This window comes from Cyphellophora attinorum, assembly GCF_001299255.1.
Source record: "Cyphellophora attinorum strain CBS 131958 chromosome Unknown Contig55, whole genome shotgun sequence".
NCBI classification, from domain to species: Eukaryota; Fungi; Ascomycota; class Eurotiomycetes; order Chaetothyriales; family Cyphellophoraceae; genus Cyphellophora; species Cyphellophora attinorum.
Genome location: NW_017253283.1, coordinates 62739 through 90443, shown reverse-complemented (window position 1 = coordinate 90443; position 27705 = coordinate 62739). Strand labels below are relative to the sequence as shown.

At 53.6% G+C, this 27705-nt stretch overlaps 13 protein-coding genes across 13 annotated transcripts; 7 read left to right on the top strand and 6 right to left on the bottom strand.

The window, feature by feature from the left end:
• Positions 1-20: 20 nt before the first annotated feature.
• On the top strand, positions 21-498 carry AB675_4944 (uncharacterized protein; the record flags this gene model as incomplete). Its single annotated transcript, XM_018145118.1, has 1 exon — positions 21-498. A coding segment is annotated over one exon (478 nt), but the record flags the coding sequence as incomplete, so codon positions are not given.
• Positions 499-1566: 1068 nt separating this feature from the next.
• Positions 1567-4460, bottom strand: AB675_4943 (uncharacterized protein; the record flags this gene model as incomplete). The annotated part of the gene is made up of 5 exons (XM_018145117.1): positions 1567-1614; positions 1678-2183; positions 2237-2536; positions 2592-3093; positions 3147-4460. 5 exons carry the CDS (start codon positions 4458-4460, stop codon positions 1567-1569), a joined length of 2670 nt encoding a protein of 889 aa, XP_017994566.1.
• Positions 4461-6906: 2446 nt separating this feature from the next.
• AB675_4942 (Beta-1,3-glucan-binding protein) lies at positions 6907-8396 on the top strand (the record flags this gene model as incomplete). The annotated part of the gene is made up of 3 exons (XM_018145116.1): positions 6907-7603; positions 7689-8034; positions 8090-8396. The coding sequence occupies 3 exons, from the start codon at positions 6907-6909 to the stop codon at positions 8394-8396; spliced, it is 1350 nt and encodes a 449-aa protein (XP_017994570.1).
• An 863-nt stretch (positions 8397-9259) lies between these two features.
• AB675_4941 (uncharacterized protein) lies at positions 9260-10342 on the top strand (the record flags this gene model as incomplete). Its single annotated transcript, XM_018145115.1, has 3 exons — positions 9260-9297; positions 9351-9877; positions 9948-10342. 3 exons carry the CDS (start codon positions 9260-9262, stop codon positions 10340-10342), a joined length of 960 nt encoding a protein of 319 aa, XP_017994583.1.
• A 197-nt stretch (positions 10343-10539) lies between these two features.
• AB675_4940 (uncharacterized protein) lies at positions 10540-10841 on the top strand (the record flags this gene model as incomplete). Its single annotated transcript, XM_018145114.1, has 2 exons — positions 10540-10740; positions 10770-10841. 2 exons carry the CDS (start codon positions 10540-10542, stop codon positions 10839-10841), a joined length of 273 nt encoding a protein of 90 aa, XP_017994561.1.
• A 351-nt stretch (positions 10842-11192) lies between these two features.
• On the bottom strand, positions 11193-13474 carry AB675_4939 (Pre-mRNA-processing protein prp40; the record flags this gene model as incomplete). Its single annotated transcript, XM_018145112.1, has 2 exons — positions 11193-12218; positions 12269-13474. 2 exons carry the CDS (start codon positions 13472-13474, stop codon positions 11193-11195), a joined length of 2232 nt encoding a protein of 743 aa, XP_017994564.1.
• A 420-nt stretch (positions 13475-13894) lies between these two features.
• AB675_4938 (uncharacterized protein) lies at positions 13895-15747 on the top strand (the record flags this gene model as incomplete). Its single annotated transcript, XM_018145111.1, has 2 exons — positions 13895-14057; positions 14108-15747. The coding sequence occupies 2 exons, from the start codon at positions 13895-13897 to the stop codon at positions 15745-15747; spliced, it is 1803 nt and encodes a 600-aa protein (XP_017994586.1).
• A 529-nt stretch (positions 15748-16276) lies between these two features.
• AB675_4937 (uncharacterized protein) lies at positions 16277-17331 on the bottom strand (the record flags this gene model as incomplete). Its single annotated transcript, XM_018145110.1, has 2 exons — positions 16277-16492; positions 16555-17331. 2 exons carry the CDS (start codon positions 17329-17331, stop codon positions 16277-16279), a joined length of 993 nt encoding a protein of 330 aa, XP_017994554.1.
• A 521-nt stretch (positions 17332-17852) lies between these two features.
• Positions 17853-18920, bottom strand: AB675_4936 (uncharacterized protein; the record flags this gene model as incomplete). The annotated part of the gene is made up of 2 exons (XM_018145109.1): positions 17853-18071; positions 18135-18920. The coding sequence occupies 2 exons, from the start codon at positions 18918-18920 to the stop codon at positions 17853-17855; spliced, it is 1005 nt and encodes a 334-aa protein (XP_017994578.1).
• A 1418-nt stretch (positions 18921-20338) lies between these two features.
• AB675_4935 (uncharacterized protein) lies at positions 20339-21329 on the bottom strand (the record flags this gene model as incomplete). Its single annotated transcript, XM_018145108.1, has 2 exons — positions 20339-20464; positions 20529-21329. 2 exons carry the CDS (start codon positions 21327-21329, stop codon positions 20339-20341), a joined length of 927 nt encoding a protein of 308 aa, XP_017994571.1.
• Positions 21330-22224: 895 nt separating this feature from the next.
• Positions 22225-23292, bottom strand: AB675_4934 (uncharacterized protein; the record flags this gene model as incomplete). The annotated part of the gene is made up of 2 exons (XM_018145107.1): positions 22225-22422; positions 22486-23292. 2 exons carry the CDS (start codon positions 23290-23292, stop codon positions 22225-22227), a joined length of 1005 nt encoding a protein of 334 aa, XP_017994573.1.
• A 1035-nt stretch (positions 23293-24327) lies between these two features.
• On the top strand, positions 24328-25561 carry AB675_4933 (Transcription initiation factor IIF subunit beta; the record flags this gene model as incomplete). Its single annotated transcript, XM_018145106.1, has 3 exons — positions 24328-24606; positions 24654-25163; positions 25199-25561. The coding sequence occupies 3 exons, from the start codon at positions 24328-24330 to the stop codon at positions 25559-25561; spliced, it is 1152 nt and encodes a 383-aa protein (XP_017994588.1).
• A 621-nt stretch (positions 25562-26182) lies between these two features.
• Positions 26183-27080, top strand: AB675_4932 (Zinc finger CCCH domain-containing protein; the record flags this gene model as incomplete). Its single annotated transcript, XM_018145105.1, has 3 exons — positions 26183-26219; positions 26264-26446; positions 26509-27080. 3 exons carry the CDS (start codon positions 26183-26185, stop codon positions 27078-27080), a joined length of 792 nt encoding a protein of 263 aa, XP_017994582.1.
• Positions 27081-27705: the final 625 nt, after the last annotated feature.

Here is a 27705-nt window from a genome sequence, read left to right as displayed (position 1 = left end):
GTTGCGGTGACGGGTAATAGTTGCGTCCTCTCGGCGGCTCGGCACGGTCAGAACCGCAAAGCCAACGGCGCAAACAAGCACGGCCCGCGCCTCTTCCCCAACATCTGCATCGATGGCCCCTTCTCAACCGCCTCGCAAGGCGTCTTCAACTACGAAACCGCCGTCCTCGTCGGCGCCGGCATCGGCGTCACGCCCTTCGCCTCGATCCTCAAATCGACCTGGTACCGCATGTCCAACCCGGACACCTGGGCCACCACCCGCCTCCGCAAAGTCTACTTCTTCTGGATCTGCCGCGACTTCGGCTCCCTCGCATGGTTCAAATCCCTGCTCTCCGCCATCGAAGAAGACGACAAGCTCCGCCAGATTGAAGTGCGCGCGTACCTCACCGCCAAGATCTCACATGAGGACGCAGTCAACATCCAAATGAACTACGAAGAGCGGGATCCCGTGACGGGTTTGCAGCAGCCGACGAATTTGGGAGGCCGAATTGGGATCTGATTTTCAAGGGGATCAAGCAGTTGCATTGTCCGGGCGAGGCGGGCGTGTTCTTCTGTGGGCCGAAGGGGTTAGGGAGTGAGTTAGCGGTTAAGTGTAATCAGTATAGTGAGCCAGGGGAGAGGGGGTTTGAGTTTCATTTTGGGAAGGAGAATTTCTGAGTGAGAGTGTGGTGTTTTTGGTTGGGATTGAGCGTGGATTTGTGGACTTTCCTGTTGAGCAAGCGTGCGTTTGATAATTTGGATGGTATTGGTTTGGCGAAGAAATGATGTTGTTGGACTTTTGTGCGGAGTCCTCCGACATCCTGCGTGCTGCACTGTGTCCATGAGGGTGTCGCTTGCGGTTACACCCCTATGATTGTGTCGATCTCCGTCGCACGAAGCACGCGTGGGCCACAGCGCGGACCGCCTCATGGACAGGCATGGTCGCATTTCCTGATCACGATGTCGATCTGAGTCATGCGTCGGTGTTGCGTCGTGCAATCAGAGATATCTATAATGAGAACGATATTGAGAAGCTCCAGGGCCCAAGAAGTCCCGGCCGACATATGATCCCCGAGTCAACCGGTCTCAGAATATCGACGGTGAAAAGCTGAATAGCTGCATTGGCGAGTCGGAGTGCCTTAGCGCCGGGACTATGATCTTGTCATCCGGCGTTCGTTCATGCTTGTCATCCGATCTCGTATCAACGTCGTCCAACGAGGTTGTACGCGACTCGGTGGGCCCTAAACGGCTCAGGAATCAGGCACCTCATGATACTGTGATCTTCGAGGATGTTGCGGGCAGTGCAGTGAAAGGGAAGACAAGATATTATATTCTGACCATGTGCATAGCCTCCCGTGTGTTCGTCAAAGTCCACTTCTGTGTGGAATGTCTCGTCTCTATTTGTGCAAGTAAGCTGTAATGAAGGAAATTGGACAAGGCCCTGTCCTGCGACCGCCATGTATCTTCTGTTCGAAAGAAATGTCTAAGTCCAAGCTCCCAGAAATCATGGTGTACGCCCGTGTCTATCCGTGCCGCTAATGCCCAGGAAGGCCGCCCAAGAATATGTGATGGGAGCCTCGCCTCCCGTTTAGAATGTGAACTGCATAAGACCTGGGTTGAGGACGAGTGGCATGAGCTGTGAAGCGAGACGGTCAGCATAAGTCTTGAAGATCGCTAGCATGGAAAATAGCAAACTTACGAAGTGGAACGTGATCAGCACCGAAATCGGCCATATCGCAACGAAGCCCGTGATCTGCCAATCATAAGGAATGAGCGCACCGACGGGCCCAACACCGGCAAGCACAATCATCGCCGCCGTCATGATCAGGCAGAACGCGAACGTGAACTTGAACTTCTTCAAGATCGTCGGAATCTCAGCGAAGAAACTCGTCCGTTTTGCCTCCTTGGCGGTGGCGCCCCAACTCATGTCGATGCTGAGCATATGGCATGCGATAGCTTGGAAGACATGTATTGAGATGCCTCCGAGGAAGATTGTGAGGAGGGGAAGCCATTTGAGATTCTCGAGGAAGGCGAGGAAGAGGTTGCGGCCTTCGACACGGTAGCGAAGCACGGCCAGACTGACGACACCCAACGCCTGGAAAACTATGACGATCGAGAAGTAGATCTTAAAGCTGTCGACGTAGTAGTGATCGAGGTAGCCGTTGAACCAGCCGATGAGGAAGTAGTTCATGACTGTGAGGAAGACTGCACCATCTCGGTCAGCACGAAACACGTGAAGATTCGGGAATGGCACTTACAAGCACTGCTGATGGCGTAGTATGTTCCGATATAACTCATGATTGTGATCTTAGCCATGAATGGCATGTTGCTGGTGATGAATCTGCGGAACAGCGGCGTGAATGGACCACGGGTTGGCCAGTATCGGAGAGGATGGAAGATCAGTTCCGAGCAGCCGTAGGCATATTTCTCCCAACGTGACAACTCATCGTAAACAGTCAAAGAGACACCTTCTTGAAAGCCTCGTCCGAAGTATGCAGAGAATCGAAGGTCGTACGAGGCGGACTGTAGTCGGAGGGCCATGTCGAAGTCTTCGGACACTAGACAGCAAGTAAGCATACATGACAAGGTCCAGGCCATTGGAAGGTTACATACCTGTAGTTTCTGCCCAATATTTCTCAACGCCATCCTCGTTGTATGAAATGTCCTGGAGAGCAGACCATCGGAGAATAGCATTGTGTCCGACGAACGGCGCAACATCACCATTTGCCACGCCGAATTGAATAGCCGTGTAGATCAGATTCGTGAAGTAAGTAATGCCCAGCTCAAAGAAGCTTGTCGTGACGTTCATAACACCGGACGAAAACTGGATGATAGCTACCCTGGGGCTCTGCTCCATTTCTGACACGGCATCCAGGAAGCAGTCCTCGGGCACTCGTGTATCGGAATCAATGATCAGAATGTAGTCACCGATGCGAACATTGCCATCTGCCCAAGTTCTGCCCTGGTCTTCCTTGATGACCTGGTCAAGAGCATCCCGGTAGGCCTCTTCCTCGAGCTGGTCGTTCCAGCGAGCGTGGCGCGAGATGCGTGTCAATTTGTCCTCGACGCGTGCGCTGACGTTCATCGCGTAATTCATATTGGACGCTTTCTTGAACTTTCCAGGACGAACGAATCCACTACCTTTCGGGTCATGTTTGGGGCGCCCACCCAGCCAATGTTGTGCTCCTCATAGTAGTCCCGGCGTGCGCGAGCCTCCTCTTCGGGGATGAGCTGAATGCCGTCATCATTGACGAAGATGTTTGCTGTGCCGCCTTGCATCTCATACGTTGAGATCGCGTCACGAATCGAGACCATAGTCGGCTCGATGACAGCTTCGAGACCTTCTTTGTAGACCGGGCACTGAACGGTCACGTGAGGAAGCTGGCGGCCAGGTGTATTGATTCGCTTTGATCTGATGCCAGAGAACGACCGAGAGTTTGTCAACATCTGGTTCACGGGTCCGAACAACTGTGACAGCCCGGTGACCAGAGTTTGGAAGAAGAACCAACCGAGCCAAGCCTGGAAAGGCACAACAACGAGAAAAGCCAATCGCATCCAGTTGTGGTCAACACTGATTTCCACTGCAATGTATCGCCAGCCAACTCCCAAGGCCGTGACGGCGATCATGGCAGTGATCCCGATTAGTATCGATTGATACAGTCTGGTCTTGCGCGGTAGGTCGCAGAACGTCATCTCCACGTCGACGTCCGAGTCATCACTCGAGATGACTTCCTTCTCCTTCAGGCGGAAGGTCTGTTTCAGTGGCGTCATTTTGCCATCAGGGCCAGGCGTTGGCGGCGCGGTGTCTATCCTGGAGCCTGGTCGACTTTGTTCAAGCTGGGCGGCACCACGCCACAGATTTGCAACGAGAAGCGACTCGATCTGCTCAGCCCGAGCAACCACTTGTTCTGGATCGTCGTGCCAGACAATCATTTTCGGATCCGGGGACCGAATGAAGGCGGCGAAGTGGTGCTTCTTTGATCGTGCCAAGGAATGAATGTCCTGGAGGACCTGTATCCGTCGGCCATCCGCCAACGGAACATAGAGGGTATCGATACTGCTGAGATAAGTTTGGATAACATCTGTCGACACAGTGATGGCGACTTTGACGTTCAGTCGGCAGATCTGTTCATAAAAGCCATCCTGAACGCCGACGAGCCCCTTGGGTTGGCACACGAAGTCGTCCTTGCCACGCTTGAGGATGACACCTTCCTCGGAGTTTGCATTATATGACCACATTTTCTCGAGTTGCCGCTGACGTAAGAATTTGGCCATGATATCGCATTTCACCGAGTCGCCGCTGACAATACCTTCGTTGGAGCGATAGCTCTCCATCGACCTGACTGACATATTCGAGGGTGATGGTGGTATGCTATGGCCGTGTGTCTGGTTCGGGTTGTCGTTTCCGGGTCCGTATCCATAGTACGGGCTGAGTGATGAGAGACTCGCCTGCCGGATTGGCGAAAGCTCCATGGCTGGCATGTTGTATGGGTTGTATTAAAGATAGTAATATGATGCAAAGAAGAGTGTTGGATATCAAGCGAGTGACTGTGTTGGGTGTAAAGAATGGCTGTGGTGAGTGTAAGGAATGGCAGCGCCCACGAGCGCAAGTAACGAGTGGATGGTCAAAGGAAAGGAAAGATTGAATGCGCAATCAAGACAGAGAGTAAGGCAAACACTCAGAAGCACGACGAGATGGTCCAAGAGAACGACTCAAGGCCCTCCGGGTCCTTGGCTGAGCTGGTGTGCTGTGTCCTATGTTGGCATCAGCCCCTGCTCCCTGACCGTACTGACCTTTCCACGCATGTGGAAGTGAGATGTGATGAGCCCCCATCAGTCCTCGACACCGACCGGGGTGGTGTTTGCATGGTCCAGCCATAGTCGATACTCTGGCGGCCCACCTTCGAGGTTGGATAGGATTCAGGCTATGCCGGATGCTTTGGCCGGCGAAAGCTCTTCCGATTGTAAGTTTGTGAAACTCGGTCAGCTACCACGAGGGCGACAGTTGACATAGCGAGATTTGGTGTAGTGCAATTCATGCGTACCGATGGAGATCAGCCGCGCTACCATCACTGGGATATGCCTAGCACTCGCTCGCGATATCAGCGATTTCCGTGCATTCGCCTACTGCGCTGCGTCCGAGTGTACGCTCGGCTGAGGGCGAGCTGAAGACCGATGAGGAGTCATTGAGAACCAGAACGTGGTTATGGATCTGTGTATGGCGCCGCAGTGGGTAACAAACGTCTTGGTGCAAAGCATGCTACAGCCACAGCATGAAAAAGGCCGTCGTAGACTCACTATACTGTCCAGATAAGTTCTAGCTCAGGCACTAGCCGCGACAACTGTCCCAAAGCAGTGCTTGTATACACCTTATGGGTTTGCGCGGTGTTTCGTGTGGGAACGGGCGCTCCGAGGAACAGTCCTGCGTCCGTCGCTGCGGTAGTTGCACGCCATAATGAAAGGTGTCCCGGCACTTGGGAGGCCTGCGGACGAAGGTGTGAGACGGCATGGGATAAGGCTTCATGATCGAGATGTCGCGACACTGGACTCATAGGGTCTCGCAGCCTGAGAACATACATGGATTGATGCAACTTCGTTGTCAGCGATATCGCTGCCCGCAGAAAAGTTTCAATTGTTGACGACTTGGAGAGCTTGGAACAATCTTGCGGCCAGACCAAATCAGCGGTATCTTTAGACTTTTTCACCTCACCCCACTTGATGAGCTTGGCCGGGACGAAAGTGGGGCAAGCTCGAGCTGGGATCTCGCCCACGCCATCATCACAATCTCTTTTCGTGCTTGTTACCCCTGTCTCCTGAGTCTGAATCTGGGCTTCTTAACCCACCAGGCTGAACAATGGCTATCAAAGAAACTTCTACGGCGCCTAATATCGATACAAAGATAAGACTAGTCGAACGTTCTTTGGAGGATCTACGATCACACCCCTGAACAACAACACGGGCATTCTCTCATCCGGGCCAAAACCGTTGTCCAACACGAGAACCATGGTAATCATATCCGCCTTTCGATCGGCACTGCACGTTGAGCCAGGGTAGTGGTACGAACAGGACGTGATCTGTCGGAAAGCTCATGTACCGAGACATGTGGTCGATCCAGCATACTCACAGAGTCACCTGTTGTCAGTTGACCCGCGGTAAGTTCTGATCCGAAACGGTTGATAATTGTCGACCAAAAGTCTGTCCCTGGTCTCGACATGGCCTCATTTGGGGGTAGCTGGGCGCACGTGCATGGCTACCGATTCCTTATCTGTCTGTGGCTTTTTCGCCCCGAAGTATCACCCTTCCGAAAATTTATTCTGGTATACAACTGCCAAGAAACATGGTAAATTCCGTTTGTTCCAGGATCCAGCGTCGAGAGTCCAGACGTAATCACCTAGGATTGCTTCAACTATTGAGTTCTGTTCCTGCGTCGTTCCTGCATTAGCTGGACGCCTCTGCCGCTGGGTTGGCGCCGGTACCAAAGAACGCCATCGGTGTAATTCTACGCTTGCTCTAAGCGAAGCGTCCGATGAGACGAAAGAGCTGTCGGGAAACGACCGCTATGATGAGACATCCACTGGTAAGTTCGACTGTGCAGGAGATGAGCGATTCGGTCGGCAAAGGTCGCCTCGCTCGCTCGACAGAAACCTCCTGTATCTGAGGGGCTCTCAGCAAAAGTTCCACTTCCTTTCCCTGACCTCGACAATCTACACTCTTCATTTCCACCGCAGGGTTCGTACAGCTGAGCGTGCCTGACTCCATTCGGCCAGCCAGGTACACTTGGATCCGTGAGATTGTGACCCTATTCGTGACAGCCGCCACGGAGTCGGCGCGTCCGCTGTCAATTCTCAACGGTCGTGAAAGCCATCCTGCAGTTCTCTTGAAGTTCTTTTGCGTCCGCTCTCGCTATCAGTACACCATAGACGCCAACATGAACAACGGACGCTCGAACGGCAACGATCTCTCCTTCTGGAGGGACGAAGATGCTGAGGTGCCCAAAGCACTCGAGCCAAAGCTCACAACAGTTTCACCGCCATACTCAACAGCCACATCACGAAACGACTACTCACGGTCGGCAGCAGCCTCCTTCACAGATGAGAAGCCCAGCACATATTTCCACTCACGACGGAAAGCCAAAGGCGATATAGAAAAGCCGTGGTTGAGGGAGAAGAATCATCGACAAGCCTGGCTGACATGGTTCCCAATAATCGGCATCATACTCGGAATCGGATGCACGGGAGCGCTTGTGTGGGATGGCTTACAGCAAAATAAACTGCCAGGATACTGCCAAATTCTGGATGAGGACTTCTCACAAGGCCTCCGAGACAGCATCTGGACCAAAGAAGCCGAGGTTGGAGGGTACGGAAATGGGCAATTCGAGGAGACTACGGTCACCGATGAGAATGTATTCATCGAGAACGGCATGCTCGTCATCAAGCCAACAGTCCAGGATGAGGACCTCATCTACAAGAACAACGTCATCAATCTCATCGAGGACAAAGTCTGCACAGCAGAGGGCATGCCATGGGACAGTTGCGTCACTTCGACAAACACAACAAACGGCACGATAGTCAACCCCGTCAAAAGCGGTCGTGTCAACAGCAAGAAGGGCGCGACAATCCGATATGGTAAGCATTCCACCGAAAATAGATCCACAACCGCAATCCCGACTCAGTCAAGCCATGACCGTCAACATGCTAACGAAGATTTCAGGCAAGATCGAAGTCGAAGCTCAGCTGCCCAGCGGTGACTGGCTCTGGCCCGCCATCTGGATGTTGCCTGTAAACAACACCTACGGCCCGTGGCCGCTCTCGGGCGAGATTGATATCTGCGAGTCACGTGGCAACAATTACACATACATCATGGGCGGCGACAACATCGTCTCAAGCGCTCTGCATTGGGGGCCCGACTTCGCCAACGATGCCTGGTGGCGCACCAACTCACGCAAGAACGCGCTGCACTCGACCTTCTCGGACAAGTTCCATACGTTTGGTCTCGTCTGGACGCCCGATTTCCTGTATACGTACATCGACACGCAGCTGTTGCAGGTGCTCTACACGTGAGTCGCTGCAAGGCTCCCCACTGCCCTCGCCGATTAGCTAACCTTCTCGCAGCAAATTCAAGGAACCACTCTGGCAACGAGGCAACTTCCCCCTCGCCATGCCCAACGGCACCGCCTACACCGATCCCTGGTCCAAGACCGGCAACCCCAGCGCACCGTTCGACCAGCCCTTCTACTTGATCCTCAACGTCGCCGTCGGCGGCAGCAACGGGTGGTTCACCGACGGCAAGAACGGAAAGCCGTGGGTCAACAACAGTCCTAACAGTCGCGTCACCTTCTGGAACGACCGCGACCAGTGGTCCAAGACGTGGACGGAGCCCGAGGCGGTAAGGCCGGGACGAAGAGTATGGGTGAGATGAAGATCAAGCGAGTGTCGATGTGGCAGCAGAAGGGTTTCGAAGCTGCGCCTGAGCATGAGCATGAAACATGGGTGGGCACTCTTTTTGTTTCTGAGCATTCTTCTTGGGCAAATGACCTGTTTTTATGATACACATATTGAGCACACATTTCGAGCATACAACCTTAGCACAGTGGGCCGGAAGATGCGCAAACATCACAGCAGCGATATTTTGCCTGAGCATATGCGGTATCTGTGGTGTTGGCTGAGGGTGAGGTCATCCAGTAGGAGACACCATGCACTGCCACCTGCCCAGAATGAAGGTATGCGAGCGCCTTCCTTTCTCACTGACACCGTCATTGCCACTTTGATGTGCGACGCCTTGTGACAGTTGTCATCGTGTAGGTCTTCTCGCCAGCAAGTCTACGGCCCAGTATTGTTTCATCAGTGCTGAACCTTGGCCGAAGTTCTCTGATCTGTTCGGTGTGACAAATCCCGGAATTATATTCGTGTTATCCGGCACGTGCCCAGGCATGTCAGCCGGTCTTGTGGAAGGCGGATTCTTGTGGCATCGCGCCAAGGCGCCCTGGGCTTCGTCAACATCACTGACATTGCTCACTAGAACGATCTTCGGGATTAGAACCGAATGCAAAGAATAATTGTCTCGCCAACACTCTGCGTGTGCAAACGAGTCAACCTTATGAGCATTGCATCGATCTGCTGAGTTTCGCCAAAGACAACTCAAAGTTTCTCCGCCTTCTCCACGCGGGGAACAGCTCTCAGTCCTGATGTGATCGATGTCGCTGGAGGCATAGAGCGAGCAACCGCCACAATGCAGCATGTTTGTATCCCTTCGACTTGAGTGAAGGCTCACAAGCCCTTACCATGAGCCAGACCACGGTCAAAACGCAGGAGCAGTATCCGTGAGCTTACCCCAAGGCGCACATCTGTTAGACGCAGATGCTGATCTGCGCAGCTGTCCATTGCTGGAACAGCGCTTCTCCGAGCTCAAACAAGCCATTATCAAGCCAGAAGATCGCGACAGGGTGAGCGAGTCCTATGCCCGTCTCAAAGACGCCCTCGAGCGGGAGTCATCACGGATTGCGGGACTTGGCCCCAAAGCAATTCCCGAGGTCGACTTTTCCATCATCGAAAGCAATGGCGGCCAATTGCCACCTAGCTTGGTCAGTGTCGTCCACGACACAGGATGTGTGATCATCCGAGATGTTGTTTCGGAAGCACAGGCTACGGCATGGGAGGCTGAGCTGAAGGCCTACACGAAGAATCACCCGAAAGCGTATGGCTTTCCGAAGACGAATCCGACCACGTATAGTCTGTATTGGACGCGGCCGCAGGTGCAGATCCGGAGTCACCCGAGGGTCATGAAGGCCATGAATGCGGTGAGTCGGTTGTGGCACGTGGAAGATGAGGCAGGGTGCTTGTTCGATCTTGACAGTCAGGTTGTGTATGCGGATCGATTCCGGATCAGGAGGCCTGGACTTGGTGAGTGATTCCGCCCAGTAGGCCAGAATCCTGGGGCGAGAGCATTAGTCGCTGATGCAGATTCGCGTAGAATACACTCTCAACGCCCACCAAGACAGCGGCGCAATCGAGCGATGGGAAGACCCCTCATACCGAGCGTGCTACCAAAAGATCTTCGAGGGCAAATGGGAAGACTACGACGCATGGGCTGCAGACCACAGGTCAAAAGCGAAGACCGACCTATACTACACCGGCCAATCCTGCTCTGCCTTCCGCTCCCTCCAAGGCTGGCTCTCCCTCAGCCACACATCCCCGAACTCCGGCACGCTTCGTCTCCTCCCCTCGCTGAAACTCACCACCGCCTACCAAATGCTTCGCCCCTACTTCATCCTAAACGAATCCTTCGACAACACTACCCCCTTGTTCCCCGGCGCCACCCCTGCGGACCTACAATTCAAGCCACCAACACCCTCCATCCGCATCTGAATCTAGACAAGTCCATCGTCGGAATCCCGCCTGTACGGCCGGGGGACTATGTCTTCTGGCACTGCGATCTGGTCCATTCGGTCGACAAGGCGCACAGTGGGGAGAGGGATAGTAGTGTAGTGTACAACGCTTGCGTGCCGTTGTGTGAGTATAACTTGGAGAACCTGGTAGGTATCAAGCAGGCATTTGAGACAGGGATGCCGCCAAAGGATATGGCGGGGTACGAGCACAAGGAGTGGGAGTGGGAGTCAGACGGGGACTTTGGGGCGAAGAGGGAGAATTTGTTGAGTGCTGAGGGGGAGCGGGCGATGGGATTCAAGAGATTTGAGGTTGAGGCGGACGGGTTGAGTGAGGGCCAGAGGGAGATGAGGAGGATGGCGAACGAGCGGCTTGGGTTTGTGTGACGGCACAGCACACATACGTGCAGGCGTTGGGAGAAACGATAGTCCACTACGTTGGCAAGGAAGAAGCTTCAGATCAGGCAAGATACTTTTTGTAATTTATGATGTAGAAACGAAGGCAATCTATTGAGCCGCGTTTGTTTTGTTGAGAGTGCACGCACCTGAGAAGATCACCGTACTCGAAAGGTCTTGTGCTGTGATGTAGAATCTTGTACGAGCGATTATAGCGACTGGCAGTATGCCTCTCGAGTGGCGTCTGCGAGGTCAGGCAGACCGTTGACGAAAGATGATACATACCCAATGCTTTCCCTTCTGTCTCGCTGCGTTGTGCTTTGTTCGCTGACTGTAGTGCGGCAAGGCAGACAGTAGTCCAGATCCTAGATCTGGTGCTAGAGGATTGTGTTCGAATGATCCGGAGAACTGACCTGGTCGAATAGAAGATATCTTCTTCAATCCTCCTCGATCTCTCCCTCCTCACTACCAGAGTGGACTCCAGCCGGTTCTTCGGACTCAGGTTTCTCAGCAGTCTTAAGTTCAGGCGTCTTGCTCTTTCGAACTGGCCGATCTCGCCGGTCTCGTGAGTCTCGGCGATGTCGCTTGGCGCTCCGTCGATCGCCACTGGCCGCGCTCTCACCATCGCTTTCTCTTCGGCGCCGGCGTTCGCTGCCGGCCACGCTCTTGGCGTCATCGCCGTAGTTGAGCTCGTCTCGACTTCCGCGAGGATCGCCACGAGCTCGATAAAGGCGTTCGCGCTCCTCTTCGCGATCGCGACGTTCGCGGTCGTAAGAGCTGAGCTGGCGTGACGGGCTTCTGTCCAGTCGGCCGTGGCGATCATCTTGGCGACGGCGGTCTCTGTCTCGGTCTCGATCTCGCTCACGGTCGCGATCTCTATGGCGCTCGCGGGGAGAATCCGGTGGAGGACTGAGCCCGGTGCTCTTGCGGTACTGCTTCTCGCGAGCGGCCATTGCCTTGCGGCGATCCGCCTCATATGGATCGGGTTCAGGGCTGCGAGACAGGCGACCGTGCTTCGAGTCGCGGTGGCCATTGCGGTGCTCGCGCTCATCGCTCCTACGGCTTCGGGGTCGATGACGCTCGCGATCTCGTTCATGATCCTCCTCTTTCTCCTTTAGCCGCTTCAAGACCTTGTCGAAAGCAGTCTTACGAGCGTCTTCGCTGTCGAGAGCTCGATACTCCTCGGTCTTCTCGACGCGCGGTCTAACGTCGTCCCATGAATCCGACATGCGGACAGGTGGCTCGAGGTGCTTGATGCGGGAACGAAGAGCGTCAATAGCGCGGCGTTGGTGCCGATCGGCAGCGTGCTTCTCATCTTCGTTGCGCTTGACGACCTTGTCACGTAGGCGTTGAAAGATGAGCTGCAGGGTGTCCTTGTCGATTTTGGCTGTGCGTCTATCAGTTGAAACCACGTCAAAGAAGTCTTCGAACGTTGTTTTGGGGTGAACCTCATAGCGCTTGTCCTGCGAAAGCAGTCAGTAATGTTCATTTGAAGAGCGGGAAGCGGACATACCTCTAGCACATCATAGACATCGTTGCGTCTTCCTCGAAGCGCATTTTCTTCCTCCTCAATAGCATCCCAGAACATGTCCAGTGGTGTAGATCCAGCTTGTCCAAGCATGTTTACATACCTAGGATCATTTTCGATGAGAGGGAGGACGTCTTTCCATTTGGTGTTGGCCTTGAGCTTGCCTTGGTTGCGCAGGTCTTGCAGAAGTTCTGAGAAGCCATCACGACATTGACGTTCGAGTCTGGCCTTGTTCTGTTTCTGCTGCTGTCGAGCATCATTGAAAGTGCGTTCAAGGGACTTGATGTGGTTCTCGAAAGCGATCAGAACGTCTGACTTACTCAGAAGTTTGAAGTTGTCGTCAGCCTTGACGCGCTCATCTGCTTCGAGCATTTCCTGCGCCTGCGACCAGCGGGTGTATGGCTCGAGATTGAGTCCCTGCAGAATGGGCGTTAGGTCACTGAGAGCAGACTTCCTGCGTGCGGCTTCCTGTTCGATATTTCGCTTCTTGAGATCGACGATATATTCTTCGAAGAGCTGCTTGCGCTCGTCTTCGCTTTCTGCAGCCCTGAAGACCGTCTCGCGCTCGAGGATGGGTCGAATGGTCCTCCAGCGACTAAAGTGCTCGATCTCTGGATGTGTCTTCAGCATATCAAGGAAATCTGCTCGGAGCTTAGCGAATCTATCCTTGGCTCTGTCCGCTTCTTGCTGTCGAACCTCAACCGCGTATTTCTCAAACGCTGCCTTGCGGTCTTTCGGGTCCTTGAGCGCCCTGTACTGAGTGTCTTTGATGGTCGCTCGCATGGCCTGCTCCCAGGACCAGTCCGGTTGTACGTTCATGCGCTTGAGGAGCTTCATAAAAGCCGCTTCGGCGTCTTGAAAAGTCGAGTAGTCTGGCACGACCTCCTTGCTGATCTGCGGCAAGGCTAGATCTGCTTTGCGACTTTCGTAAACGTTCGCTGGGGCATCGGGATTGTAGGCGGATAGGGCGGTCGAGCCGCCAGCCACGAAGGATGGCGCCGGTGGATGCGGTCTCGAGCCTTGCTGTGCAGCATCGAGCGCATCGCGATATTCGGCTGGCATCTCCCAGACTGTCGCTTTCGTCTGCGAGTTCGAATAGTACTTGCGGCCATCCGGAGCGGTGTACTCCTTCCATGGCTGATCGGCGAGAGCGCGCTCGATGGGCGTCATGAGCTCCTTCGGCTTCTGCATGATGTTTCTCGCGTGGCCGAGTTGTAAAAATATGTTCGGCCATCAGGTGCTTTAGCCTCCGCCCAGACAGACGGAGGCGCTGGAAACCCGTTCATCGTATCGTCTTGACTGGGCCTGCAGCACACATCAACGACTGACTCAGCGATTGATGCAGTAGTATGAGATGAAAATAATTCGAGTCTGTAAGAGGCGAGCCCGGCAAAAGGCAGCTCGGAATTCACCTTTCTGTCGGCTTGGCGAGACCCACTTGCCATATCACTCCTTCACTGCACGGCAGGCGCAGTGAATGCCTCGTCCAATGTAGCAGGAGCAAAAATCGGCGACAGCATGATCGAACTTGAAGCACTGAGCCTCCACCGGTGATGCGTCAAGACGCATCACGGTGTCAGCAGCGAATGTCGCGTCTTGATCTAAGCAATGATGGACGCCGAGAAAGCGATCCTCAAATCGACCGCAATTGAGGTAGTTGTAGCCCAAGACACTACCTCTGAGCTCGCTGAAGTCTTTGCAGCGACATCAGATACACGGTCTTCAGAGACTTCCGGCTTGATCAATATCAAACGCCGAGATCTTGTCTTCATAGGTACTTGCGTCTCGGCCACAACAACACGAACTCCAGCTCACCTCCTGTAGACGAGCGCTTACGAGTCTTGGTGCTGTTATCCGTCCCACCATGTGATGAAGATGTGCTGAAAGCGATCTTGTCTAAGGCGAACATCAGGGTCGAGGCGTGGGCTCAGGATGTTGCCGCCTCAAATGGCTCCACGGCAGACGCCGTTAGGGACATGATCTCCTCCATCACTCTTGATCTGACCGAGGAGCCCATCGTTGTGGCTCAGGAGACCGGGCACAGCCAACGGACATCGTTGGTATTGGCTTGGCCTGCTTCGATCACGCTCGCCAGACCGCGGGTCCGCATGATGGATCCAGCCGTCTCGTTCTACTCCGTGCTAACCGTCACGTACCCTGATGATTCGAGCGCTCGGAACAGGCTGCTTCAACCTTTCGAAGCCATCGAGAAGAATGTGTTCGACACTTTGCGGCTGCCACCCGGACAAGGCGCTCAGCCATACTTACCAGCTTCGGCTTTGACCAAAATCGTACCTGAACAGACGCCCGCACCACAGCAATCCAGAATCGAGCACATGTCTGCCAGAATGCGCCTCGTGCCTGTCGTGGGTAGCAGGATGACTTACCACAGGTCCGATCAATGCATCATTGGAGCTCTGAACATCGAAGTGATCCCTTACGTCGAACTCGAAGCAGAAATCAACAACATTCAAGTGTCCATTGCACACGGAACAGTCGAGGATCTCACAAAAGACCTCCTTTCCATCAAATGCAGGTCTCGAGACATATCAACTTTCCTATACCGACTTCGGCAAGCTCCGAGAACCGACACCAATCCCGCCACCGGAAACACAACGCAGCTCTCCAACCTCGACGTCCTCACCATCCGCCTCGAGCTCTCCATCACCGTCTCCAAACTCTGCCAACCTCGGGTCCAAATGGACTACACCACCAATATCGACTTCTTCCAAGCCCTCAACCCAACATACGGCGGGCCTAACCAGCCGATGCAGCGTCCTCACCGGCCAGCGAGCCTCCCACTGAACAACACGAACAATCAGCAGAGCACTGGCCACAGTCAAGGCCAGACTCAGCCCACCGCCCTCAACACAACCCTTCAACCAACCCTAAACCTCTCCACCTTCACCGGCGTCTCCATCTCCTCAACCGCGCCCACAGACCCAGTCAAAGTTGGCATTCCCTTCACCTGGCGGTTGCTGGTAAACAATCAGTCCACCCGCGCCGCCAAGCTGGCCATCTATCCGCTACCACGGATCTCCAAGAGCCACTCCGCCCAAGCTGCGAGCATCGCGTCCGTCAAACGCCACACTTCCCGCCTCTCCATAACCTCCGGTCGATCTCGCGACAAGCAACACACCCTCAACAACCCCGACTCCTCCGAACAGAACAACATCGCCCAAGCCGTCGTAGACGAGAACATACTCTACGCTCTTCAACACTCTCACCACAGCCCGCAGAATCAAGGCGACATCATCGCCCTCACTCCTGAGCTCCGCGTCAGTGGTCTAGGACCAGGGCAGTGTCACGAAGGAGAGATCGAATTTGTTGCACTCAAAGCCGGGACCTTTCAGGTCGATGCGATTCGGGTGGTGGATGTGGTCAGGGAGGCGGAAGAGGGGATTAGCGCGCCGGGGGTCATGGTCGATTTGGGGGAGTTGCCTGATATTGTTGCTGTGGAGTGATGGACAGGGTAAGGTATGCTTGTTACGACGTGTTTAGAAGATATCGGGGTATGGCGCACCTCGCGCGTATGAGTGGGTAGCGCCCGCCTGATGGCCTGGTGCAAGAGTGGACGGAGTCGAGACAGAGGTAGCGGTGCAAGCAGGGATGGAGTGGAGGGTTGATTTTGCATTTCATTTGGTTTGTGAGATGGGGAAGGCTAGCTACTACTTCTGTAGATATTGCTGCCATGTCATGGTTGGGAGGACTAGCATTCGTTGCTTTCGACTGTCAGCCATGCTTTCCTCCTCCCATTTGCGTCTTGGTTCATGCGTGTCCGTGTGTGCTCGTTTGCTTATGGGTGGATGTGTCTCATCGGTGAGAATGCTCATCCGTGCGCGTATCGATCGATGGTCATGTGCTCAACCAGAAGCGCCGTTGTGATGTGGAGGTCCATTTGTGACCGGCGACGATCTCATCTCTTATGCCCAGGTGTGGATTGAAGGTGCTCGGCTCTCAGTGCTAGTCACCTACTGAGCCAACTTGCTCTTTTCAGAAGGAGATATGGTAGTAACTCATGGGAACCTCCACGTTGTGACCTTCTTGAAGGTCCTTGTAGCCGGCATCGGCGTGGAAGGTGCCTATGATACGGCCATCGCTTTCCTTTCTGACGGTACTGAACTTCGTGCATCTCGGTGTCTCATAGTATTCTTTCTTCTGGAACGTCGTTGTGATGCGACCATTGGCTTCCTTCTTGACTAGGAGATCCTGTGGTACTGTGTTAGCTCTCGATTTGTATCCCGTAGGGCCCAGGGAGATTGACGACGTACCGCAACATATCCACCAAAGCTAGCATAATGTCGATTATTGCCTCCAAAGCTATGGTGGCACAAGCCAACGGTCATTCGCGACTCCCATTCCGCTCCACTGCCGCGACTCGGCGTTGAGTCGAACTCCTGTAGCCATTCTGAGAAGACTTCGGTTGCATCGTCCTCGGAGGCGATCTTCAAGGGGCCCACGTCGATGTCTGGGAGGATAGAAGAGTGGCCTTCGACTGTGGACCCAATCTCAGCACCCAGCGCTTCGTCGGGAAGAACCACCTTACGAAGCGTCGAAAAGCCATCAGACAGAGACGTCTGAAGTTTGACGAATCTGCCGCGGAGAATTGGTTCGATGGTCTTCACCGAATCCTTCCATGACTTAGGAACAAAGTCTGAGACCCGTCCGATGGTAACGCAGCTGTCGCCCGGAGCACCACCACTCAAAACGTCCAAATGCAGAGTCTTGCCTAGATAGTCGATGAACTCACGGCGCAACTTCTGGTTGCTGGACAGCAGGCTACTGTAGAATGATTGCTCGTTGCGTGAAACTGGAGGCCAGGTATGAACAGGTCTCGATGTGCGATATGTGCCTTGTTGACTTTTGGGCGTGAAGGTGACAGACAGTCTCACGTCTCCGTCGATGATGGCGCCGCTGCCGTTGCCTTCGGGATGATGATTGAAGCAGGATGTCTTGATGTAGAGCGCGAGCTTGCAGTCCAAGTCCTGCATGTACTGTTCAAAGATCTTGAGGCGGACCTCAGGAGGGATCGTGTCGAGGGTGTGCATCTTGTCCGTGTAAGAAAGTGCGTCAGTATCGACGCAAGTCGACAAAAGACGCTCGAGAAGGATGTCGTGGCATACCTTTGATGACCGGAACTAGTACGGGCAATACGTGCAACGAGCAGAAGTGGCGAATCGCGGTCTGACCGAGGTATCTCGATTGCTGCAACGTGGAAGATCCACAGAAGTCGGCGGGGATGTCGCAGCTATCTGTAGCCTATAAAGAATTTGAAGTCCGCCTGGTGACAAGAAAGATGTGATGTAGTAAACAAACAAGTAAGGCAAAGAGTTTCGGACTTCAGGTGAAATCGCAGAAAGAGACAGATGATATTCGTTCGTGGCAACGCGGTCTGCTGTGTCTGTCAGCGGCTGCCTTGCCTAATTATTGCTATTCAACTGGGTGCGCTTCCTTGCCGCTGGGACCATGTTCTGCCTAACAACGTCTCTCCTGGACATGCATAGCCACGAAAGCAACCGCCCAAGTCCTGCTCTAGATGTTGTCTAACGGCAGAGCAGGCTCGCGTGGTTCAGAACCAAATGAACGTGCGTTGAGGTGCAGTATTGCCTGGCTGTTGCCCCTGGAACCGCCTCATAAAAGGTGAATAGCTCGATCTACGGCCGCTCTGAACGAGATCACGCTCCTTCGCCAGTTTTCTATCAAACCATCGAGTTGCTTTGTCGAGGGTATCGACTGGAGTAAAAGTGAATGAGATGGAGCCACTGGGTGCTTTCTTGACGAGGATTGTCTATGTTGTTGTGTCAGCTAACCTTTGCATCATCTCACGTAGAACCTGCGACGGAGAGCTTACTGCATAGTCCCCCGACCATGTATCACGACCATTGCCTGTGAAGGAGTGTTTGACCTTTCCAACCGTCATGGACGATTCGCACTCTGGTCCGTTGCCACTTGTCGTGGTCGCATCCAGGTGTCGCAGCCAACTAGAGAACATCTCGAGAGCTTGAGCCTCAGAGACTTCTCTTAGACGCTGCACATCAGTATCGGAAACCTGCTGCACATGGATGCCGGGGTCGTAAAACCTGGTATCGTGGACACTGCGGAAGCAGGCTCCGATCAGCTCGTCTCCAAGATGAATTGGTTGCCAATGTCTCGGGATAGACACCTTGCGAATTATTGGAAAGCCATCAGAGATCGATCTCTGTGGCTTCAGTTTTACCATGCCGCCTCGGATCTCGACTCCAATTGTCTTGACCAGCCCTCTCCGAGGTTCGTCGACGAAGTCTGAGACATTGTCGATGTTATCGCAGTTATCGCAGACGTCGCTGCAGGCGAAGACGTCCAACTGGAGATCTTTGCCCAAGCAAGCGATGAATTCTCGCCGAATCTTGCGGTTACTGCCCAGGAGACCGGTGCACAGGTTATCGTATACGACAGGAGTGGAATTGATTAGTAGCTGGCTCCTCGTGCGGATGTGGCCTCTGTCATCGGAGTAACGGTGGGAGCGGTGAGAACTGGTGAAGGAATGGTTGGAGCAAGACGGTGTGATAGTGAGAGCGATTCTGCAAGTCCAGTCCCGAATATATTGCTCGAAGATCTTGAGGCGGATCTCTGCTGGTATCGTATCGAGAGTGGCCATCTTGTTTGCTCCGGTCGAAGATGCTGTGGAAGGTGCCGTCAGCGACAATAGCCAATGGGATACTGAAAGGAAGGTGTGACACACCGGAAAGCAGTGAGATAGACCAGGCGAGCTTTGTGTCCACCAGCTGTACAGCGCAGAAGTGTGAATGACGTGCATAACCAAGGGAATTTCTAACGGATCGTCAAAAGATCAAGACAGCACAATCAAGGTGTGGACCAAGAGGGGTCACGTGAACTGTTCAGCCTTCAACTGCTGGTGACTTGAAGATTATGAAGGAGAGCAAGGTGAACATGTCAGCTGCAATGTAGCCTTGTGTAGGCATGACTGGTGCTTTCACCTACCGCTCTATCGGCTCTTTTTCGTTGCCAGCTTACAGAGTACTGTTGAACCATGCTGTTGAATGGGGCCAGAGTTAAATGGTCTCCAACATAATGTAGACCTTATACACTTATCTGCGCGCTTCTACCCAGACGATGATGTACCTTATCGAGCAGGACACTGTTGCGCCTTGTATCCATGCCGACCCACAATCAGTCAGAGGTATCGCCCTTTTACAGCCTCTTTCTGAGAGCATCCTGCATAATTGCGCAGCCAGGTGGTCTTGCTGAGATCTGCCAACCAGAATCGATATTCGGTTCCTCGTAGAGAAGCGTCAACAGGCTTCGCGTTCCGCAACGTCAGGGCGAGCTTGGTACGCAGGAGATGACTTGGATGCTCGAAGGACCCGAAGTAGCCCTCTAGCCAGTCTTAGACTGATTCGATGCTCGGGTGAGTGTGTATTGGGACTCACTGACAGTGTTGGTGATGTTCACGTGAAGTCAGAAGTTCGTTTAACGCTTCGACCCCACGCACCCAACTTGAATGACGCCTACCATTCGGCTAATTCGCCCAATGCGACCCGGCCTCGTCTGTACGGCAACGACATTGTGATTGAGAGCCGAACGCGATATAGCTTCACCATTGTCAGGAGCATACTGAAGAGGCATCCTGTGAGAGTAAATGGCAACGTTGCGTCTTGCTTTGTTGTCGTTTCTACCTGGCGGTACTTGTGTGTACTGCAGAAGTCTCTAAACTGATTCGCACGCGATCGAACACTGCCCTCTTCCTTCAGCCATGGTCCGATCTCGTGAGAGCGTCTTTGATAGATACAATTCCAAGGTGACGAGGAGCACGCTGGGAATTATTTCCATCCTCGTGATCCTCCGCAGTCCCCAGGACTGGGCCTCTCACCTCATCATGCCTGTGCTGCGGCGCTCGCTCGGACGCTTCAAGTCCATCATACTTGTTGTGACTATTGTGCCCGATTGGCTCATCCTGGCGCACGAATGCCAGCGAACGCGCGTTCTTTTTACTCCTCGCCATGCCAGGAACGCGAACGACGTGAGGTGAGCAAAGTCGTAGGGTCGATGCGCTCCTTAATACTCTATTCGGTAGAACTGTAAAGGGTCCTCGTACCCTTTCCGACGAGCTTCGCCGAACACGTCTCTCAGTTCGAAGGAAAACGATAGGACGCCATCTGTCTGCTTCTTCATCGAGAATTCCTAGAGCATGATGTCAGTCAGGCTGCTTTCTTGTCTCGCTTCACAGCTGAGGCTAATGACTTACGGCCAAATCGCCAATAATGGCTTCCGAATAGTCTCTGACATATCTGGGACGCTTCATTCCGAAGAGTAACTCGACCGTGCCGGCTATTCCATGCATCTCCCACACCGTCGCATTGCCCTTGTTCTGCGATAGCTCATAGCGGCGCAGCCAGTTGGAGAGACTCTCAGCAGCTCTGGACTCACGGGCTTGCTTGAGGGGTCCCACCACGATCTCGGGCAAGGTGAGTGCCGATGTAGAAGCGTATGCATGGAGATCGACTCCAATGACATCTAGACCCAGACGCAGAGGTGGTAGTACGACTTTGCGAAGCGTCGGAAAGCCATGGGGTATCGCAGCTCGCAGTGGGACGAGACCATTAAACTTGCCGACTGCTATTGTCTTGACCAGGCCTCTCAAGGGCTCGTGTACCAGGCCGGAGAAGCTATCGATGGGGCAACAGTTGTCGCAGCCGGTAAACGTGGTCCCCTTAGCGCTAGCAGGTGCAACAACCAGATGGAGATCTCTGCCCAGGTAGCCCAAGAATTCAATACGAATCTTGCGGTTGCTGGCTAGCAGATTACCGTGGAAGGCTTCTTTGTAGAACACCAGCGATTTGACAACTCTGAGAGACTGGCCTTTCGAGTGAAAGACAACCAACAGGTTGCTCTCCTTCTTGACGACATCTTTCGTGTCGCTCGCAGGGCGGTGATGACTGGGGCATGGAGGCTGTACGTAGAGCACTAAGGTGCATGCCGCACCTTGCATGAACTGCTCGAATATCTTGAGACGAATCTCTGATGGTACTGTGTCGAGGGTATACATCTCGTGTGTGTGGCTATGAGAAAAATCGTCAGTATTCGCAACAGCCAGATCATCGCGGTCCAAGGAAGACCTTGTGGTATACGCACCTTTGACTGCGCAATTCTAGTATGACAACGTCGATGGCTTTCAGCAGGTGCCTTCTCTAGACGTGCATGTAACGAGCAGGAATGGCGGATCGTTGTTTCCTCAGAGAGATGAGGATGAGTAGAGTGCGGAAGATTGCCAGAAGTTGCGTAGATGGAATTATCGGTAGCCTTGGGGAGCAGGTGAAGCGTGCCCAGTGACAAACAAGTTGTGACGGACGAACCTGAGAAGATCAAAGGTCACGGACTTTAGGTGATGTTGCAGAGAAGTGTTGACGAAGTTGTTGTTTCATGGCACTACAGCCTTTCGTGGACAGATGCAGCCGCCTTCGCCTGTTGCTCTCCAGTACACCATTTCGAACGGACAATGTCCGAGTATCGAGTCAGACGTTGCCGTACGTGTTGCTATAATTGTGAGTAGCAGCTGGGTAGATTCTCATTTCATATACATGCGTAGATGGGCACTCGTGACCGGAAATCGCTATTCTGTCGCGTACCTACAGCAATGCTACCATCGTTGCTGCCAGTTCTGAGTTGCGATGTGCACCTCAGGCTTCGCCTACACGTCTCCATCCGTATTAGTGCGTGTCTCCGTCCAAGTACCTCCTTGCCTGTCTGCCTGCCCTACAGGGCGGTGACCAATTTCTCTGTGTATTCGTTCGTCCGGGTTCCCGCATCGATGACCTGGAGTCTATAGCTTTGCTGTGACTAGGATCGGAAGGCCGTCAACGTCGTCCCACGCCGGCAGCAGCTAATTGATCGGCTCCATCCCATTCCGACTGCTGATGGGGCCTTGAGAGATCTTTGCTCACTCAGATCTCGATTGTGTATGAGACCAAGGGAACGTTGCGAATGCTACCTGGTCCATCTCTGTTTGGGAACGTGCCGAAGACGAAGCCATCGTATCTATGCTCAAACGAGACACCTTGGCGTCGGTCGTCCGAAAGGTGGTCTGTCACCGTCAAGGTGGCTGAGACGCGGCCGTCAACGTTCTTCTTGACCAGTACTTTCTGTTCCGTTGCGTTAGCCACACCGTTTGTCACGTTTCGCAAGTCGCTGAGAGATTGACTTACCCCATACTTTCCGCCAGCACGATATCCAGGCCATGGCATACCAGGTATTCTGAAAACATAGTCGGAATAGCCGACGGTCATCAGTGATTCCCACTCTACCCGGCCACAGCTGGTTGCTGTTGCGTCGTAACGCTTTAGCCATTTTGTAACTCTCCACAGCGCTTCAGCCTCCAAATTCGTCTTCAGGGCCTCCGTCACTTCCGCCGGAAAAGAGCGAAAGACTTGATGCCCGATCGTACGATAACCACGAAAGGTTCTGCGATCGCCACTATAATCGTACCCCAGGTCAGCTCCAGGAAGAAATACCTTGCGAAGCGCCGGGAAACCGTCAGACAGAGAATTCCGCAGTCTCACAAAATCGCCATCACTGGGCCACGCAGTGGGAAAGGCAAGCGTGGCAGTCTTTACTAAGCTTCGCCAAGGTTCATGAACCAAGTCCGAAGCAGTATCGAGAGACGCGCAGTTGTTGCAGGGTGCACCACCACCGACAAGATCCAGATGGAGGTCTTTGGTCACGTACGCGATGAATTCCTGTCGGATGCTTCGATTGCTGGCCAGGAGGCTACTGTAGAAGGACTTCTGATTGTACGACAGAGGTGGGTGAGTCTTGATGTGACTGCGAATGGGAGTGAATGTGATGGACAGTCTGATGTCTTCCTCGATTAGGGCGGCATTACCCTCGTCGTCAGGGTGATGTTTGAAGCATGATGGCTTGATATAGAGAGCGACCTTGCAAGTCAGATCTTGCATGTAGTAGCCGAAGATGTTGAGACGAATTTCCGGGGGTATCGTATCGAGGGTAGGCATCTTGTTGGAGCTATCACGGTGATCCCGAGGAGTTCCGAGAGGATGGATTTGGGACGACCTGAAGATGTTATGGAGCAGGGTGTCGACTTTTGAGCCCTGCGGCAAGGCAGAACCACGAGTATGTTGGTGATAACAGCCAGCGGGACTAAGTACAGAATTAGTGGATGTGTTAGGGATTGCAAGACTAAGGAAGTCGCGTAGAAGCAGTTATATGTGCCATTTGAAAGGCGTTGAGCTCTGAGGTCAGGCAGGAGGCGACAAAGCTTTGCAGACCAAGGTCTCAGCCTTCAACGAATGCCATTCATAGGCTGAGGGTGGGTGAAGTCATCCGCGAACAAGGCGTCTTCGGTAGGCATATCTGGTGCTTTCACTTGATGCTCCCTATCGCCTTGTTTCGAATCAGTGGCCCAGGAGCGCTCTATCAGGTGTAGGCACGAGAGAGCGGCTTCCATCAAAGGACATATGTCGTATGCATGAAGCCGGGTCGCCGATGTAGCTTGTCCGGCAGGATGCTGGTATCCGTGGATACGACCTCAAACCGAACACTCGCAGCGCTCTCATTTGACGGCTCCTTTCGTGACCACATTCTGTATACTGTGTATGCCTTCAGCCACGTAGGCTCACCAAAATATTTTGACCAGAGCTACTAAGTAATGTCTACCTCCTAGAGGCTGCATTCAAGCACTCCGTCAAATGAGATTTCGGAAAACGCCGCGAAAGTCCGGACTCTGTAGCATGATCTGCATCGCTTTCCAAGTAGCCGGACGAAGCCATCACGAGGCTTGTATGATCCCGTGGTTGGAAAGGTGTCAGCTATCCGCGGTGATGTTCAAGTTGAAGTGAAGCACCCAGATGTTCGACAGGTTGATTTTCACTGCACGGTGACGCCTGGACGTTCGGCTAGGTAGCCTAATGCGGCGGCTGGCAGCGGCGAACTTCTCCAATAAATGCAGTCGATCTGCTGCATCAAGGACCATTGTTTACTCCCACTTATGTACTATCGTGAATCGCCTACTGCTGTGCGCAACGAACACGATGGCGGGAGTCATACCGCAGGTGAAGATCGAGCACGCGCCCGATGTCAACATCAAGAATGAGCAGGAAGATGTTGACATGCCATCGCCCGCAGGCTACGTGGACGACGATGATGGAGACGAAGATGCTGGCGACCTAGACTTCGCGCAGGCAGCCCAGACACTATGGCTCAGTCACATCCCACGGTCATTATGGGAAGATCTTGCCAAACTTCAGGACGATGACGAGATTGATCTGGGTACGATCAGAGTGGAGGGTCCCGAGGATAATCCATCAAGAGTATGTCCGCTATATCATGCCCCAGGCTGAGTCTGACCCGTGCACAGGTCGTATTGAAGCTGAACAACCTCTCTCAACTCGAAGAACAGCACAAGGAGTACGACCTGATCAAACCACCAGAGGGAAAGGTTCGATTGCGGAGAGAGGGCGGTACTATGGTCTTCTCTGAGAAAGATTTGCCCGGCTTCAAAGCACGATCATACGCCTGGGATCAAGACGACGACGAGACAGGCCAAGGACGATCCAAACTCTACGACGATGCAAAGCGAAGTAGGAGAAATAAAGAGCGGAGAGAGCAGCCAGGTGGCTTCAAGCCATACAGACGAGCTATCCCCAAGCACACAGCGCTGGCAGGCACCGTGACGAAAGAGTTCGATGCAGTCGCAGTCAGGAATGCAGAATACGAGCGAATCGAGCGCCTGAAACTCGCCAAGCTGATGGCAGCACCTAAACCGGAAGAAGCGACCACCATGCTGGCACCTCACGAGGACCCGACTCGAAGACAAAATGTCACAAGCATGCGGCAACGGCAACAAGAGAACAAGGCAAGTCATACTGTGGCGGTGTCCATTACTGTGCTAACTACATCCAGGCTGCAGCAGCTCGCCGGCAAGCCGTCAAGGACAGCCGAACAAGCAGAATGGAATCCAAGGATCTGGTTCGCTTGCTTCTGGAGCACTTCAAGCAGCATCGGATATGGGGACTACGAGATCTCAAGGCTTCTCTTCAGCAGCCGGAGTCGTTCATTCGAGAAACTTTACAAGATATCGCCTTCATGCACAAACATGGTGACTTCAATGGGAAATGGGAGCTGAAGGAGGAATACAAAGCCCAGGATGATGCACTGCTCAACCCACAAGGTCTGGAGGCGCCCAAACAGGAAGACACGGATATGGATGTGTCTGGCATGGACGATGATGATGACGATGAGGATGAGAAGTTCGAGGATGTTTAATGAGCGTCGGTGTTGGAGGACCCCTTCCGACTCTATGGATATGACATTGGGTTAGCGCGGCGTTGGAGGACACGATCATAGGCTCGGGATGCTGCTGGACCATGGATCTGGAAAAGTGCATGAAGCCATAGCGTTCGGGTACTGGCATATTCATAAGTTCTGCGCGAGGACTGCTCCGCCAGAAGATTCTAGATACGGTTTCCGCTGGAAGGCAAACAAGTGACAGTCACAACCGACGGCAGTAGCCGAGTGCTTCTGATGATGGAGGTTCTAGTAGGTCAGGGAGGACTCTGAAGTTCCGACAACGTTTCGCAGATCGAGTTAGTGGTTCTGAGATGAACGTCGCTGGGCCGTCACCGAATTGTCACTGGAGCGTCCGTTGGGCGTCACTGAAGCATCCCTTGAGCATTGCTTGAGCTTTGCCTGAGGATCGCTTGAGCCTCTCTGGATCGTCCCTTGAGTGTCGCTTGAGCCTCTCTTGACCTTTCCAGAAGACCGTGAAGCTTGCTGCCACAACCAACATTTCTTCGTAGCCGGTCGCTCACACCATCTTTCCTGGGAAGGGCACATCGAAAAATCCTGGCCAGGGAGGACGCTGTAGAAACACAGCTGCCGCACACGATGGCCAACGATGACGAGACCATCCAACTACTGCGAAGTCGTTCTCACTATCATGGTGCTGAAGTTCACTAACGATGGCAGATGCGGCTGCGGACCGAAAGAAGCATTTACGACCTGATCAGTGGCTGCAGCCTATCCGCACCGACGAAAGCGATTTGATCACTCCTAGGGAGGACTCTGAATGCTCAAGCTCGATAAGTCCCGGCAGCACCATTCCCACGATCGAGAAGCCCAAGAAACTATGTCGAAACTACTGCTTGCGAGGTATGGCTGCAAAGTTCCAAACCAGTCTCCGAAGGCTCTTAGCGATACTGAAAAATCCCCAGGGTTCTGCAACAAGTTTCCTTGTGAGTATCGCCATGATGCTTCCAAGACTGCGTTGTGCTCCGCGGCGGCGATGGGACTACGTTGCTCGGTCACCTTGAGTCCCATGAAACAATGCTTGCTGCAGCACACCCCGACCCCTCACAACCTCTACCACTGTGTCTTCTTCCTCCAAGGACTGTGCGTCAACCTGGATTGCTCCTTCCTTCACCGTCCGGTCGATGCAGATGCTTTGGCTTGTCACGAGTTCGCTACGATTGGCTACTGTGAGGCGGGCTCTAGCTGCAAAGAGGTCCATGTCCAACCCTGTTCGTCCGCTTCTACCGATGACTGTGGTCATTGGACCTGCAAGCTGGTGCGTCCACGACCACAGAAGAAGAAGCCGACAGATACGATTGGGAAGGACTCTGAGCCGGAAAGACTTCTGGGCGGTGGCAAGTCGTCAATGACCACAGACCGGTTCGTCAAGGCGCTCGCGGAGGAGGACTTCGTCGGCCCTGTCAAGGTTCAGACGGGACAGGCTCTAGCAGAGGATGCTTTCGCTCCGAATCAGGATTCGATCTTGTTCGAGTGATTGGGCATTGACCTTGGTCCCGAAGGGCAATATCCGCGTTGCATTCAAAATCCGATACAGCGGCCTCCCTGGCTCGGTTTTCACAACGGATCGATTGCTACGAAGTGACGCTCAAGTGACGCTTGTCCCAAAACGACAGGTCTGATCAGCTAGACGAATCCACGCCTACAGCGGCTTCCCTGGCCTCCTTTCCATCATGCATCTGTTGCTACGCAGGCTCGCTTCCAGTCGACCAGGATCGCGATCAAAATCAGACGTTGAAGCAAACCAGGCAACAGAACGTCACGTTACTCCTGAACAAGGCAGCGGCTGCATGGACTGTCAACGAATGACATCAATAAGGCATGGGAGGATTCGATGGTGAAACAGGGCGTTCCAGAGGTTGGAAAGACAGTGGTCGCCTCACGTTGGGCAGCAATGTCAATATAGATCCATGCGTAGTCATCCATTGGTTCAGCTTTAATATTCATACCTACCTAATCCAGAATTGCGCAGAGGTCCCGAGGTCGATGAGGGGCTGTATCGTCTCGTCTCGTTCATGACGCAGCTTTCGATCTCTGACGACCGTTGTAACGCCTGGGTTGTGGCTGACGGCCGCAAGACTGTACTAGCACAACCCAGTATC